The following is a 17,107-nucleotide window of genomic DNA, read 5'->3' as shown; positions in this document are numbered from 1 at the left end:
CCCCACAGACACCGGCTCCCACCTGCTGCCTCACAATGCTGCCTCTGATACAAAGGCAGCAGTGCAGGGTGGCATGGGGATCCTTGGGAGTGAGGCTGGAAGCGCACTGGCTGCTGGACCCATCCCAAGGGAGCATTTTAGTAACCATGTAACGGTTAATTGTTGCTGGTACACTATTACTAAAATACATGATATCTAACATCCCTAGTGGAAACCAAGCATAACATCTTAATTTCCAGTGTGTTTTACAGCAATTTTAAAAACTTTATTGAAAATTATGACATACAAATGGTGATTTGGTCCCAACAGAAGACAAACCAGAACAAGATCGTTCATATTTCAAAATAAAACATCCAGAAAGAATATTCTCAGTATTGCGCCCTCACTTAACATGCAGAACCAAAAAAACCTTAATCAAGCTAACAATAGAACTGTCAGGACACAACTTTTGTATCGTGCAGCTGCTCACATCTTAACACGTTTCCTTAAAGCACAATTTAGTTCAATTAGCAACCCATTTAGTCCCAGGATGGGAAGCAGTTTTCCCTTTCCCTCATCAAAGGAAGAGGAGCTTTGAATGGTTCCCCTTAATATAAAACAATAAAGACTTCTGAAAACCAAATTAGATGTTTACTAATTAATGCTGAACTGCTTTGGAGAACATCACTCTCTGGCTTAGGACAATGAACATGTTTCCAATAAACCACTGAGAAATCTTAATTGAAGTGGTAGAGTAGTACTAGGGCTCAGAGAAAACTGCATCAGCACAGAATGTAAGGAGAAAACATACATCTGAATAGTAACCTTTGGCACACATACGAAGGAGTTAAGACCATAGGCAGAGTATAGACACGTTTTCCTCTTGGACATTCAGATTAAAATATTACTTCTAATATTTTTTTAAGAGAGGAAAAAAGAGCCCTATTTGGATTTAACACTTAGCACCCTACGATCCTCCAGGTTCCTCTGTACCATAATTTTAGGTATTGGCAAGATGATTCCATTAAACATATGAATGTTTCCTCCTACTCATTCACTGAACTGAGGACCAGAGCCATCTGATCAGTAGAATTTGAACTGTGACCCTTTTCAAAAGTCATACAAGTGAAGAGCAGATCTCTGTTTGGAAGCACTGCAACCCCTTCTAACCTCACAAAGCAGACAATGATGTTTTCCCTTCAGCACTTCCATATTATTTGACTCTTTTCCACATGGTGACACTGCAGCCTCCCAGATGCTGTAGAATTTAAGTCTCATTTAGGAATTAATAGCATTCACATGAGAAGTTTTACATATTACATACAGGAAGCTTTCTCCGACCTCACATAAGTTAGCTACAAGAGCATATGAAAACTGCACACATTTGCTGCCCCATACAAAAATCAAGGGCTGAGATGTCAGGTTATGCACCAGTTTCCAGCCTAGCTCAATGCTGATTCAAACAACAGAATAATTTTAATGTGTAGTTCTTAAACACTGTTTAAATATTAAACATTAATGCTCTTTCAGAATCTGGGGCAAGAAGATTGGGATAGAAAACCATATTAATATCAGACAGAAATGACAGTTCTCTACCTAACTCCGAACACCCATGTTAGAAAGAATATCTCCTTTCAGCTAAAATGCCACTGACAGCCAAAGGAGCAGAAAAGCTGCCTGCAAATTAAATGCTGGGCTTTAAAATGCATAAAATGGGTTGTTAGCAAGAAGAAGGTCTAATCACATCATCTATTAAGGTGATATGCTAAGCAAAGTAGTGTAGACAGTTGCCTTTCCAATAAATCTAAAGCTTCTTTCCTGCGGAGCCATTGTATGGGCTTCCTCCTGGTATGGGGGAAGTCTAGGCAAACAGATTGAGAATTACCATCCTAATATCGCCTTTACCCAGAAGAGTATTTTCACAAAGGGAACCTCAGTTCAGATGTCTCCAAGGAAACCTTGAGACTGACGGACTCATGAGATTACTTGGTTTACCACATACCAATACATTTGTTGTACTACTTTCTAATAAGCAATGAACTGGATTCCTTTCCTGCAGTACTATTATCTGGAATAAATCCCTGCAGTGTAAGTTAATAATCCAGGTGCAATGTAAAAAACTACAGAAAATCAGGATATAGTTTTTATGATGCAGGTTTCTGGTTTACGTAAACTACTAAGTCCAGGTTTAACTGTAGAGTCAAATTCTGCTCCCTTTGCTAATACAAGTAGTCCCACTCAAAGTTTGAGGTTAGTCACGTATGGCAAGCAGGATTTGGCCCTTACTGAGACAACATTTACACAAAGCTCAGTTAAAGTAGCTCCTCTAGATCTGATTCACACATTTTCCATTTCAAGATTGAAGTCAAAAGGTGCGTCAGAAGTATTTCCAAAGGCTATGTCTGGCTTTCCAATCTGATACAGACCAAGGGAGAACTGCAGCCAAATCAATCAGCTGAGAACATTCTCTAGGCGTCTGCTTTACGAGCACAGAGAAGTATATGCTCCAAAGCCTTAATGGCTCTCCAAGTAGAAGGGTTGTCTGAACCACCGACATATTCAATCTCAGCACTTTGTTCCTTACCATGGCGACTAAGAGCACAGGTGCAATCAGCCATTTGGAGAACCACTTCCTTGCACCAAAGGCCACTGGATTTCTTGTCAAAGATGCTGCTTTTAACAGACTATAAAGCTTCTCTTCAATCTCCTAAAGTGGCAACCGCAGATTCTTCTGATTGTGACCCAAAAAAACCCCCAACTCCCCCAAAAAACAGAAAATCCCAACAACAACAACTTCCTGTCCATACCTCATAACTGGAAGGTAGAGGGAGTGAAAGTCAGCCACAGAAATCTTCAGAAATTCACCATTGCAGCCTGAAATCTGACTTCTATAATTCCATCTCCTCTTCTACACTCCCAGATGTTTCTAGGCTACTATACAGACCTGAAGGCATAGTTTGTTGTGCTTCAGAGAATGTTTCAGTTTGTGGCTGGAAGGGAGTTCCAAGAGCTGACTGCTTAGCTTGGCACCCTTCTGTAGCTTGCTGCTTGTAGTTCTTAGCAACAGAAACAGATTTCAGTTTATCTGTGAGGAACTCAGGGAGAGGTTTCCAGAGCACCAGCTCCATGGAGGGTCGGCTCCTAGAAGGGATAAGAGTCTTAGTTTAATCAAAACTCTTTCAATTACAGTAATGACAAATGAAAACCACCTAACTTCATCATCCGTTTACATCACTGTGCAGAATGTCCCCCAAAGTACGTGTACTGGTTTTTCATCCAGTCTACTAGAGACAGTTCCAGTTCCGCCCCTTGTAAGACTATTTCACAGCCTAAGAGGAGGTTTCTTGATTTTCATCATAAGTTTGCCCTTTCTTCGTTCATTGCATTACTCAATTCTAATCCCACGTGGAACATGAAATAATTCTTCTCTCCTACTGCACCAACCATGAATCTCATTATTGTTCAACACACTGAGACTGTTCCCCTTGATATGGAAAGGTACATACACAAACAGCAGGCTACAAGGTTAGTGAAATGGAGAGAACACATAACATTGTGTATTCTAGGCAGCATAAAACAGTTAGCTCTACATGAATTTACCATTCTATCAGAAATTGGAAGTATGCACTCTATTTTTTTCACTACATATAGTGCCCTACTACACAATGTAGCACTGGTTACATCACATACGTACTGTCAAAGGAGAGTCTTCCCTCAAACAGTAACACTACAAAGAGTTACAGTGGAATCAAGTCTTGCCCAATAGAGGAGAGACGGAATCCATGGGCCAACCCCCTTTCCCCCATTTGGGTATGTGTCTGTGTAACTCCAACATTAATTCCAGAACTTACATGGACTCTATTATTTTTTTTGTCAGGACTTGATCAAAATCCCTCCTCAACCCCTTTTGAAGAGTATCAGACAGGACAAGGGTGGGCAGATTGCTAGTATTCTCATCGGCATGAACATCTTCATCTTCATCAATTATCCTAAGAATGGAGGCAAGGAAGGGGGAAATAATATCTTATTATTAACCACATCACTGACAAATATGTATGCCTATGACTAGCAATCATGTATACTCACTGTTAAGTGAATCCCATTCAGGAAAGATATACAGTTCAAACACACAATATAAAGCAGCAACACTGAATTAAGCAGCCATTTCGTCCTCTCAGCTCCCCACATTTCAGCTTCAACAATTATTTTCAGATGCTCTGAAAGACCCTGCATTTTGTTGACCCTATGCTATAAGCTGCTCAGGATAAGATTGACCCACAGCCTGACCACATAGGATGCACTACAATAATCTACTCTTTGGTAAAGCTTTTAAATATAAATTTCTGAGACTATCTGGATTTCTAGGATGAAATCCTAGAAAAGGGCATACAGAAGAACCCTGTATGTGGTCCATCATTGGTCTGGCAATGGCAGGCTCTGACCCTGCAATGTGATATGCCAAATAGGTGTTACAGAAGCCAGAGCTCATGTCACAGACCAATGGATCAAAGGTATAATGGATTGTTCCAAAACCCTGACTCAAGGATGACCAGCAGCACATTCTACCATTCCAGAACACTGAGTGCACCTATATGCAAGCCACTGAAATCTAAATATACGGTTTAATGGGTTGAAGTATCATTCTAAAGTGTTCACTGTAGTTTAGTGAGGGGCAACCAAGGCTAGTAAGCAGCTGCAAGAGTAGCCTCCTTCATCTCAATGGACCGCAAGAGTGTCATACACAAGAAAGTCTCCCAGGACAGGGAGGCTTTGCTCACCGCGTTTGCATCCCTAGAATTTGTGGGATGTGCCGAATGAATTGTAGCAGTGCTTTGACTGGATGCAGGGGGAGCACATGGCTCTGAATGCATGCAATCAGCACACACCTCACTTCACATGCCCTTTCTTTACAGGCATTTCACTTTTGTAGTATCAATAGGAAAAAACAACATGGAAAAAATGAGCATGATCTGGGAACTCTGCCCATGGGCAATGATAAACAAAAGTGTCTTGTGGCCACACAGAAACTCCAATGGGCCACAAGTGGCCCACAAGCTGCCGGCTGCCTACCACTGCTGTAGTTTGTGTAATGCTTATTTTCCTGTACAAGCTGGGGGATACCAATTCCGAAGTGTGTGGTGACTGATTAAATATAAAACCTTATGACTAAATTTTCTTTTTCATAACTACAGCACTTTGAAGGATAAAAATGGTACAAATCCTTGATTTGTGTAGAGTGGAAGAACTACAGAAATGTGAATTGTTTTCTCTATTTATTTTTCCTAAATCTTAAAGGCTGTTACTCTTTTGACTGACAGCAGTATCCTGGTGCTGAATTAATCAACCTTATACCATCCTTACAGTAACATCTTTATTATTAATGTGTTTCCTGAGGCCCAAGAAGAGACCCAGCCAAAAAAGATGGATGGGCCACTGGTTAGCATACTACAAGCTGGTCCAACACTCTGGACCTCACTGGTCCCAAACGAGGGGATTTGCTGGACTGAGGAGGCCCCTCCCCTCCTGCCTCACTGTGCCACTGGGGCTCCATGCGCCTAGCTACTGGTGGCCCCCACAGTGCTCCTTCCTCGCCGCCAGACCTCCCTCTTTCTGGGCTCTGGGGTCCAGGAATATCCGTGGTCTGTGCTTAGGACTTGGGAGATCCCAGGTTCAATTAATCTCTGGGGCAAATCACTAATGTCTCTCTGTGCCTCAGTTCCACAACTGTAAAATGGAGGCAATGGCACAAGTCATGAGACTACACACATTAAAGACAATTGTTCTGATACTACAGTGACGGGGTCAAGGACATTAAGTCCCACTACTCCTCACCATTACCCAAGCACATGGTGTGGCTACGTTATCTTTATATTGCCTCTTACTAGTATCATCCATTCAGTCTTTCCTCCTTCGCTATTTTCCTTGACAATACTTAAGCAAAATCCAAGCATGCCCCTGGATTTTAGAACAGTTGGGAATACTAGATCTCAGACTAAAAGCTTTGCTCTGGAAGATTTTCTCTTAGGAGCCCCTAAGTAATGCAGGCAGAATGCAACTAGTGTTTAGGATAGGACTGGAACTTGTAGTTGGTGTTGCTCAGGTACAGTGGCCACTGCATGTCATCCTGAGCCTCCCAGTTACCGTGTCACGTTGTGTGCAAAAACTCTGGCTTGTAATAAAAGCGTCCAGCTGCACATGCACAAGCACAAGCAATTTTCTCTAGCTTCTGCCACACTGTTTAACTTTGACCTGTCTCCAAATATTAGGATGGAGTGCTGCACTCTAGCTGAAACCAGTCCTGATACTGTAATACCAATTTGACAAGGATAAGAGGCACAGATTGAGCCCACAACATGTACAAACTACACTTAACTGTAAAATTTTGATATTTTATTATTTTGAATGAATCTTCTTCTTGGGAATGCCTTGCTCACAATGTCAAATTTGGACTAATAACCGTATCCCAGATTCCCATGAGGGATTGTCTCAATAGCAGCTTTACAAGTCACCATGACCGTGTCTAGACTGGCCACTTTTTCTGGAAAAGCAGCTGCTTTTCTGGAAAAACTTGCCAGCTGTCTACACTGACCGCTTGAATTTCTGCAAAAGCACTGACAATCTCATGTAAGATTGTCAGTGCTTTTGCGGAAACACTATGCTGCTCCTGTTCGGGCAAAAGTCTTTTTCCGAAAAACTTTTGCGCAAAAGGGCCAGTGTAGACAGCAGAGATTTGTTTTCCACAAAAAAGCCCCAATCGCGAAAATGGCAATCGGGGCTTTTTTGCGGAAAAGCACGTCTAGATTGGCACGGATGCTTTTCCACAAAAAGTGCTTTTGCAGAAAAGCGTCCTGCCAATCTAGACGCTCTGTTCCGAAAATGCTTTTAACGGAAAACTTTTCCGTTAAAAGCATTTCCGGAAAATCATGCCAGTGTAGATGTAGCCCATGTGAATTTTAGAGCACTTCAAAAAAATCAAATGTTAAAAAGTGAGTTTCAACCCAACTCAGTGGTGCTGCCATCGCACTACTCCACTAGCTGCTCAGTTAACCCTTAGATAATGCCCATGAATAAAGGAAATGCTAGGAAAAGAAACCACTCTAGTCAATCCCTGCCTTTACCTGTCTTCAATTTCTTGAAGCTTCCTGCGAGCAACCTCACATTGCTGTTCTCCCATTGTCTGGTCCATCTCTTCACAGGCAATCTCTAACAAGCCCGCTTCACAAAGGTTACCAGTGCATGGCCTTGCTACTTCCCCAGCTACCTGCTGACCTGCACAGAGAATCGTTTCACTGCTGGGATTCGGAGAGTAGGGCACAGTTTTAAATAGTCTCTTCTTTTCCGGGCAACTAGGGGAAAAAAAACAAATTTGAAGTGGGCAACAGAGAAATCTATGACATTAAGATCTTAGTCCAGCAATGGGCAACCAAGGCTGGTGAGTGGACCATATGAGGGCCCTCCTTCTTCTAAGTGGGCCACAAAATTGCAATCAGTTGTGTGCACTAACCACGACCCCAAGAATAATATTAAAAATACATTATGCATGGCACGCTGAACACTTAAAAATAAGAAGAAATACTTTATTCGTGTATTAATGGAGCTTCAAGTAACAAGAAGCCATTTACTCTTACTGTACAATGTCATATCCCTGCTAGGCCTCTTCTTCCAGGTGCCTCCCATCCCTGCTCCCTCCCTCCTTCCAGCACTTCTGGAGCACCACGATTTGGCTGATTTGTGCTCTGTCCCCACTCCTCCCCCTTTTCTCTGGAGCTTCAACACCACAAATCAGCTGATTCGTGGGAAGGAGCAGGAATAGGAGGTAAGTGCAGGGACCCAGTGCACAAGCGTTATGGAGGAAGGGAGCAGAGAAGGGTTTTGTTAGGCCCACATGGAACCCCCATGGCAACCTGCGGGCACCAGATTGCCCACCACAGTCTTAGTCTGTCACTCCTATTTCTACAGAGATGCATACTTTGTTGACAAAAAGACTTTACTTCAAAGACATGAGACATTTTAGCTCTCACCGTCAAACAAAAAACACTTTTCAAGACAATCTCCATCACATATTCAGTTCACATACACATGGGATTTGAGGTTTGCAATTATGTTCAGGAAAGAACAACTCAGAGTGGTTCCAAACAACAGTACTACTGGGAAAGATTCACTCACCCAAGCACAGTCAATCTTTTGAGATCTACCGTGCATCACACTGCATCCGACTTAACAGACAGAAAGTGAATTAGGCTAAAAGCAGGTCACTGACAACTAAGTTTAACTTACCCATCCACCTCTTCCTCTAGTTTATGCTTCTTTCCACGGCAAAGAGAAACTCTGCAAGGGGAGAATGAACAGTCATGTGACTAGTAACACCATTTTACAACTTTGGATGGAATTGAGTGATATCAAGAAAATTAGAGCATATGTTGCTAGTGGTTGATGTTCCATGTCTTTCAGTTTGCAGGTCACTTGAATTATATAAAGAAAAATACAGAGCCAGAGGATGTATTAGTCTAGAGATAGATATATGGTCGCTAAAAAGAAAAGTGTTTATTGGAGTATAGAAGGAAGCAATTTAATTTCACTCATCTCTTCTTGAAAATAGTTACCTGAACATAAATTGAAATAGGGCAACATTTGGACCATTAGGTAATTAGTTTCAACAATGATGGCCAATGGAGAAGTTCTAACAAATATGAAGCATGGCACAGTAGTAGGCTTCTCCAACATGTCTGCCAATCAATGATAGAAAAAATTAAGTTTGTCATAGAAGTGGTGATCCTCAGAGAGGAGGCAGCAGCTGCTCCATTCATACTTATTGGGACTGAGCTACAGCAGTGCTGGTGGAAATCAAGTACAGACAGACTGAAAAGAGTCTCAAAGAGAAACTAGCAAAGGACAAAAAGTATCAGCTGTTTACTTTCTGTCAGTGTATCAGAATCAGGAAGCCTCCCCAAACAATCAGTGGGTCCATGGGACAACCGAGGTGCTAAAACACTCAGTGAACACATGACTGTTGTGAAGAAGCTAAATGAATTCTTTGCATCATTTTTCTGTGAAGAGGATGTGAGGGAGAGTCCTATATCTGAGCCCTTTTTTTTTTTAGGTCACAAGTTGGAGGAACTATCCCAGACTGAATTGTCAATAGAGGAGGATTTGCAAAAGAGATAAATTCCTCAGTAACAAACCACCAAGACCAGAGGATATTCACTCAAGAGTTCTGAAGGAACTGAAATATGCTATTGTAGATTGTGGTATGTCACCTCTCTCAAATCCACCCATCATCTAATATGAGCTAATGTACATCAATTAAAGAAATAAGATTCCAGAAGCAATCCTGACAATTACAGGCTGGTAAAGACCAACTTCAGTATCAGCCATATTGGTTGACACTGTAGTAAACAACAAAATCACCACATAGGTGAACACTAGGTTGGGGAAAGTCAATACAGCTTCTGTGAAGGGAAATCATGCCTAAGTAATTTATATAATTCTTTGAGAGGATCAATAAACCTGAAGTGTTCCTAGCCTCTGTGGCCAGAAGCTAGGAACAAGTGATATGGAACAGATCACTTGACCGTTATTTGTTCTCATCATTTCCTCTGAAGCACCTGACCTTGTTCACTGTTGGAAGACAGGGCACAGAACTAGATGGACCACCACTATGATCGAACATGGTCACTCTTTTGTTCCATTTTGTTAGTATCAGATGGGTAGCCGTGTTAGTCTGAATCTGCAAAAGCGGCGAGGAGTCCTGTGGCACCTTACAGACTAACTGAAGTGTAAGAGCATAAGCTTTCGTGGGCAAAGACCCACTTCGTCAGATGCATGTAGTGGAAATTTCCAGGGGCAGGTATAAATATGCAGGCCAGGATCAGGCTGGAGATGACGAGGTGGATCCAATCAGGGAGGATGAGGCCCACTTCTAGCAGCTGATCTGGAGGTGTGAATTCCAAGAGAGCAGAAGCTGCTTTTGTAGTTAGCGAGCCATTCACAGTCTTTGTTTAATCCAGAGTTGATTGCGTCAAACTTAAAGATGAACTGTAGCTCAGCAGTTTCTCTTTGAAGTCTGGTCCTGAAGTTTTTTTGCTGCAGGATGGCTACTTTTAGATCTGCAATTGTGTGTCCAGGAAGATTGAAGTGTTCCCCTACAGGTTTTTGTATATTGCCATTCCTAATATCTGATTTGTGTCCATTGATTCTTTTACGTAGGGACTGTCCAGTTTGGCCGATGTATATAGCAGTGGGGCATTGTTGGCACATGATGGCATATATTATGTTGGTAGATGTGCAGGAGAATGTACCAGTGACTGTATGGCTGATCTGGTTAGGTCCTGTGATGGTGTTGCTGGTGTATATATGTGGGCAGAGTTGGCACCGAGGTTTGTTGCAAGGATTGGTTCCTGAGTTCGAGTTATTATGGTGTGGTGTGTAGTTGCTGGTGTATTTTGTTAGTGTGTCCCAAAAATATTCCTGCTAAACAATAAACCCTGAAGAACAAGGTAAGTGGTAAACTAGATTAATGTTTCCACATAAAGTTTATGTAACAATAGATGCTATTTTTAAGTTTAAAACTTTCTACTAGTTTTGATAACTATTTTGTCTCCAGTTCCTGTTAAACATTCCCAGTCCTGCAGTAAGAATCCTAAGTGTTTAACCATACTCTGAGGCAAACATTTCCGGATATGTATTTGGCACTATACAAATCTCACCCATGAATCCTGAGTGAAAACCAGCACAGAATATACAGACTCTTAGCATCTGTGAATAGCAAGGAGGTTGCAAACATTACATTTTTTTTTGCTCCCAAAAATAATGACAGAACACTACAAAATTGTCAAAACAGGGTTTGCTCAGTTGCCTTTTCTTGATTTCCGTGAGTTTCTTTCTTGAACTGTTTGTGGGAGAAGGTGGGAAAGGAATGGATACGTTATTCCTATAGCACTACTATTTCTTTAGGTGAGTGCCTATTGTGCCGCTTCAGTCTCCTAATGTGGTTTTATGATGTAGGTTGAACCTCTCTAATCCAGAACACTCTTGTCCAGAAACATCCGTCATCCAGAATTATTTCAGTTAGTTGGATGTGACCAAGTTTCCCATGGTCCTATAAAGTTTGTTCACAGCCACCAGTCCTAGCTCTGTTCTGTGCTGTTATTTAGCTCTAATTTACCCCTAAATGTCCTCTAACAGCCTAATAAGCAGTGGAAGTGTTGGTAATGCTGCTAGACAGGTGCAAAAAATTTTTCCACGGTGCAAAAAATTCTCTCATTCGGAACCAGTCAGGTCCCCAGAATTCCAGAAGAGAAACATTCAACCTGTACATGAATTAAACTAATCACACAAAGAACAATCAAAAAGCTGCAGCATAAGGCTCTGTCTACACTTCCAAGTTTAAAGTGCTACTCAAGCAGGGCTGCTACAGCAGCTTTTTAACATGGCAGTGTGGTCTCAGCACCAATGGCGAGAGCTCTCTCAGCACTCTAGATCCGTGGTCACCAACCAGTAGATCGCGATCTACCGGTAGATCTCAGGGGTTCTAAGAGTGGCTCTTGAGCCCTCTCTGAACTGCGCACCTACGCAGTACATTTACATTAGATTTCCTCATGTAATGTAGGTGGGGCTTCAAGGAAGGGGCGGGGCAGTAGATCTTTGCCTGTTCTGAGACTTAAAAAGTGATCTTGGGTGTAAAAAGGTTGGAGACCACTGCTCTAGATAAACCATTTCTACAACAGGAGCAGCTAACAGTGCTGGGAGCCTGTTTACACTAGCATGTTACAGTGTTTTAACTTGCTCCTATCCCATGCCCCCGAGAAAGAAAGTTACAGCCCAGTAACTTGCCAGTGAAGACAAGTCCTAATACTGATCTGTATACATACTCTTCAACCACACAAAAAAGAATGCAGCCATCTTCTTTTATATGGCATTTGAGAAGCAGCAGGCTGGGATTATAAGTGAATCTTAAGTTTCTGAAACTATTCTCATGCCTTTGGAGCAGTTGGGTGAATCCCTGGATTCTCTTGTACCACTGTTGTAAGCATAAATGGAGCAATTGTCCTGTCATGCATCGCAGTGTTTGCACCTTAATACATCCTCCGAACATGGCTGAGTGCAGTCTACTGCCTCCAGGGAAGGCAAAATCCTGGAACTTAAAGGACTTTCCAGTCATAAAACAGTGGAAATAACAACTATACCTTACTTCACCACTGAGAATTATGCAGCGCAACATCATGGGCCTATCACAAAGTGTTATTAGATCACAATGACCATGTAGATTCAAAACATTGATGTCCTTGTGCTACAAGAAAAAAAAACCTGTAGAGCAAAGGCTATCAATCAAAAAAAATATCAATGGACAGAAAGCAGGAAAAACATTATAGCTAGATCAAGTTTCCATTTCAGCATCCCGTTATCTAAATGCAAACATCCTTTAATTCCTCAAACTACTGAGGGCTATTTCCTGCCCCATCAGTGAGGTTAGAGTAAGAAAAAACATAAACAGGACAGTGCAAAAAAGCTAATGCCATATTGGACTGCATTAGTAGTAGCATTACCAGCTGCCCAAGGGAAGTGATTATTTCCCTCTATGCAGCCCTGGTGAAACCACATTTGGATTGTTATGTCCAGTTTTGGGGCTTCCACTAAAAAGGATATGGACAAATTGGAGAGAATCCAACAGAAGGCAATAAAAATGATTAGGGCCTGGGGCACATGACCTATGAGGATAGGCTGAGGGAACTGAGTTAATTTAGTCTGCAGATGAATGGAGGGTGGGAATTTCATAGCAGCCTTCAACTTCCTGAAGGGGGGTTCCAAAGAGGATGGAGAGAGTCTGTTCACAGTAGTGACAGATGACAGAATGAGGAACAATGGTCTCAAGTTACACTGAGGGAGGCCTAGGTTGGATTCTACGTTTTAGTTTATGAAAAACTATTTAACTAGGAGGGTGGTGAAGTACTGGAATGGAGTACCTAGGGAGGTGGTGGAATCTCCATCCTTACAGGTTTTTAAGGTGAGGTTTGACAAAGACCTGACTGGGATGATTTAGTTGTGGTTGGTCCTACTTTCACCAGGGGATTGACTTGATGACCTCCTGAGGTCTCTTTCAATCCTAATCTTCTGTGATTCTTTGAAAATTATCAATCCCGGTAGAATACTGATACAAATTACAGATCTGAAAAGTTAGCTGGTCAGACAAATCTACTATAGTTAGGAGGTGCTGTCCCCCACCTTTCTCCTGTTTGTTTTTGTACTTACTGGGTGCGAATCTGCGGCTGCAATAGTATTGGTGGGATTTCAAAGTCTGTGAAAGGAACTGTTGCAATAGTCAAGGTGTCATCATAACTTCCAACTGCAGCTGGGGAATCAAGGTCCAGGTATGAGTTGGTGGGGTCAGAGCCTTCTATTATATCATTTCCATTCCCAGCCGTAGCCCCCATGCTTTGCTGGGGATATTCATGCCCCACAGTTCCAGGCTGCAACTCACTCTGTGTGATGCCAGGTTGGAAGGTACTCTCAGAGAGAGCTGCTGGAGTCTGAGGAAATTCCACAGAAGGAACTCCTTGAAAGGATCTGCCCAATGTTGCCATTTTCATCTGTACCTGGGGGGAAACAAATCAACCCAGAACAGTGAGACAATAATAAGCATCATGTTGCATAAGCATCAATAAGGAAAAGTCCAGATGTATAGTTAAAGGGGATGCTGGCATGATTGTGTTGGTTAGGGTGTGATTTTGTTTTAATAAAATGTCACTAAGAACCCTAATGTGGATGTACCTATACAGGCAAACCAGTTCTTTTGGTGGTGCCATTTACTAATTGCTCGAGCAAAGTAAAGCTACATCTCCACTTCAAAGACTACAATTGCACAGCTGTGCTACTGTAGCACTTGGGTGCAGACACTTGCTACAGATATGGGAATGGTTCTCCCATGACTGTAGTTAATCCACCTCCTAGAGAAAACAGGTAGGTTGATGGAAGAACTCTTCTATTGGCATTCCACTGTCCAGAGGGAACAGGAGAGAGGGTGATTGGTCAGCTCCACTGTGTCACTCACAAGGGCACATTTTTCATGCCTTTAAGAGACATAAGAGACTTTTCAGTGTAGAGAAGGATGTTAAATAGACTACTGCTATAGAAATAGTAGGGGTTCTCCCCCCCTCCGACACACACAAACTGTATATATTCCACTTTCCTGATAAATGAGAGCTATGTCAAGGGAAAGGTTCTTCCGCTGACCTAGAGCTGTCCACAACATAGGCTAGGTCTGCTTAACTATGTCTCTTGAGGTGTGAATTTTTCCTGCTGGGTAATGCTTAGACCAGTGGTCCCCAACGTGGTGCCTGTGGGTGCCATGGTGCCCGCCAAGGCATTTATGTGCGCCTGCCACGTGGTGCATGCGGTGCTGGCCCCAGGCATACGGCACATGGGCGGCCCTGCCCTGGGCACAGAGGTGTGAGCAGCCCCGCACCGAGCAGCCCCAAAAGGCTGGGGACCACTGGCTTAGAGGTTCCAGTCACTGGCAACAGGTGGGGCCTGCACCAGCTCCTAGATGCCAAGGACTGGTGCTGCTCCCATCCAGGGCAACCTCTGCCACATCAGGCAGGAGCTGCTCCTGCCCAGCTTGCGAGCCCCAGCCTGGATCCCACTTGGGGCATCAGTTAAACGTTAGCGCCACCCAACCGTCACCGGTTAACCGACCGGCGGGTGCTGCGGCCCCGCCCGCCCCGCCGGGCGTGTCACTGAGCCGCGCTAAGGCGCCTGCGGGTGTCAAACACCGCGACGCGCGAGCGACTGAAACGTCTAGTTCGGACCAGACACTGTCCGTGCCCGAGCCCCCGCCCCACACAGCGCCAGCAGCCCCCGCCCCAGCTCCCGCTAGAGCAGCGCCAGAGCTCACAGGACCCTCAGCCTGGCCCCTTTCCAGGCCTGTCTCCGCGCCGGAGGAACGCACCACAGACGCCGGAAAACGGGACCCATATTTCCGGTGGGAGGGGCCTGCTTGAAGATGGAGCATTCTGGGAGTTGTAGTTCCGGGCGCGCACTGGGGCATGCTGGGAGCTGTAGTTCCGGGCGCGCACTGGGGCATGCTGGGAGCTGTAGTTCCGGGCGCGCACTGGGGCATGCTGGGAGCTGTAGTTCCGGGCGCGCACTGGGGCATGCGTGGTGACCCAGTGACCAGCCCAGGACTGACGATCATCCTAGCAGAGAGCCCAGCCCACCCGTGTTATCAGTGCCATTATTCCTGCTATACAACAGCAATTGGTGCTTCCCACCTTTATACAAGGCTCTCTAAAAAAGCATGAGGACATTTCCCACCCTACCACAATAAATCCAGTTCTCCCTGGGCTATGTCTACACTGGCGCTTTCTCAGGCAAACTCTTCCAGAAGAGAGTCTACACTGGGATGTGCTTTTGCACAAGCGCACCCGTGCCAGTGTAGACGCTCTCTTGCACAAGAAAGCTCTGATGGCCATTTTTAACCAGGGGGCTTTCTTGTGCACAAAATTCATGTTGCCTGTCTACACTGGCCTCTTTTGGAAGAGCTCTTGCACAAAAGGGCTTATTCCTGAGCAGGAGTGTCAGAGTTCTGGCGCAAAAAGCCCAGATTTTATACATTAGAATGTCAGTTTACTTGCATAAGAACACACGGCCGGTGTAGACCAGCAAGTTTTTGCGCGAGCAGCTGCTTTTGTGCGAGATCGCACCAGTGTAGACACAGCCCCTATGTCTAGCTACCTCTCTACAGTACGGTTACCAGATGGTTGAAACAAAAATACCAACCCCCCCCCCCAAAAATGGGAAAAAATTCTGTTGAAGTGGAATAAAAGGGGGGGGGAGACCAAAGTTGTTGAGGGAAAAAAAAGGACTCCAAGTATGCCAAAAAACATTAAAATAAAACAGTATGTCCCCTTTAAGAGTGAGTGCAGGGATAGGAATAGGGGAGCGGTTGAGCACTAAGACGTAGGGGAAAGCACCTGGCAACCCTACTCTCCAGGGATGTAGCTATTTTAAAATTGGGTTAAAAAATAGGGGGAGTCATAATATGCAGTTTGTCATTATCTGAAAAGTCAAACTCCTGTTAATGTTTCTGAGCTATGACAGGGAGAGGTGGATTGTTGTTTTTTTTTTAATTTAGTTTCTTAGATTTATTACTGTAATAACTGTTATCAGAAAATTCCCACTGAAGACTACCCAGGGTTACACTAGCATTGGTTTATTGATAAAATAAAGATAGAGCTGCCACCAAAGGTTTAAACTGAGGAGGGAACCAGCTATCTCTCTCTCACACACACAAAAAGGCACATACATACCTCCATTCATTCACACACATTCATTCCTGCCCTCAGGCATATGGGTTTCAGAAAGATCCAAAGCATGTAGATTCTGGAGAGTCTGTCTGCTGATCATGGCTGGGGAGCTGGTCAGGAAACACACTGGCTATAGAAAGAAGAGCTTCTCAGGAAGTGGAAAAAAGAGAGAGACATCTGCCATTTGGTCTCTCTCCTTATATTGTGTATGTATGGCTCCTAGTATAAGAGGGGTAGCCATTGTGGCTCCTGTGACTCATCCACCTCATCACCAGGGAGCATGCCCAGACTTCCTTTTATCCAGCAAAGCAGCAGTCTCTGATGACTCATCACCATGTGCTCCAAGTGCCTCAGAGGTCTTGTAACTCCTATTAAACGCACACTCCCCCCCTGAACTTCTAAAGCAAAGTTGCTGAGAGTTACAAAGTTGCAAGGTTTTACAAAGATTACAATGAATTGAAAAATTTGACAAAGTTTACGAGTTGCAGTTTAAAACCTTAGACCAGTATTTCTCAACCTTTTTTATAAAGAACCCTTTAAAAAAATTATAAGTACCGCCAGTACCTATAGTTTTCAGACACACACACATTTTTTTTTACCATTGCAACACATTTGTTTAAATAACGTAATTGTAGAAGGGCGGGCAATGACATTTTTGGGTGTAAAAAGTGCAAAAATAATAAAGCACTGTAAAACTTAAAACAAAAATTTAGTTTTCTCTAAATTTCAGTTAACATATCTGACGCCGGATCTGCGCTGCTCCGTGCGAACGGCGCGCCATTCGGGCTCCTCGCCCCTTGGCTGAGGCCGTTCCCGGCCCCTCCTTC

General features: G+C 43.5%; 1 protein-coding gene across 6 annotated transcripts; it reads right to left on the bottom strand.

Annotated features, from left to right (window-relative positions):
* Window positions 1-223: 223 nt before the first annotated feature.
* CCDC117 (coiled-coil domain containing 117) lies at window positions 224-14,999 on the bottom strand. Of its 6 annotated transcripts, none has more exons than XM_025182885.3 (7): window positions 14,924-14,999; window positions 13,457-13,571; window positions 13,228-13,327; window positions 8,257-8,307; window positions 7,098-7,325; window positions 3,831-3,968; window positions 224-3,120 (listed from the first exon to the last, which is right to left on the bottom strand). In XM_025182885.3, the coding sequence occupies exons 1-7, from the start codon at window positions 14,984-14,986 to the stop codon at window positions 2,868-2,870; spliced, it is 948 nt and encodes a 315-aa protein (XP_025038670.2). In that variant the 5' UTR covers window positions 14,987-14,999; the 3' UTR covers window positions 224-2,867. The 6 variants fall into 6 exon arrangements, with proteins under 6 accessions (XP_025038670.2, XP_006119712.2, XP_075755039.1 ...); XM_006119650.5 differs by having other exon boundaries at window positions 14,870-14,986; XM_075898924.2 differs by having other exon boundaries at window positions 14,875-14,925.
* Between the last annotated feature and the right edge of the window lie 2,108 nt (window positions 15,000-17,107).

The sequence above is a fragment of the Pelodiscus sinensis genome, chromosome Z (genome assembly GCF_052426305.1).
Source record: "Pelodiscus sinensis isolate ZL-2025 chromosome Z, ASM5242630v1, whole genome shotgun sequence".
Classification (NCBI taxonomy): domain Eukaryota; kingdom Metazoa; phylum Chordata; order Testudines; family Trionychidae; genus Pelodiscus; species Pelodiscus sinensis.
The sequence above is the reverse complement of the archived record's forward strand: the minus strand, read 5'-3'. Positions and strand labels throughout refer to the sequence as shown.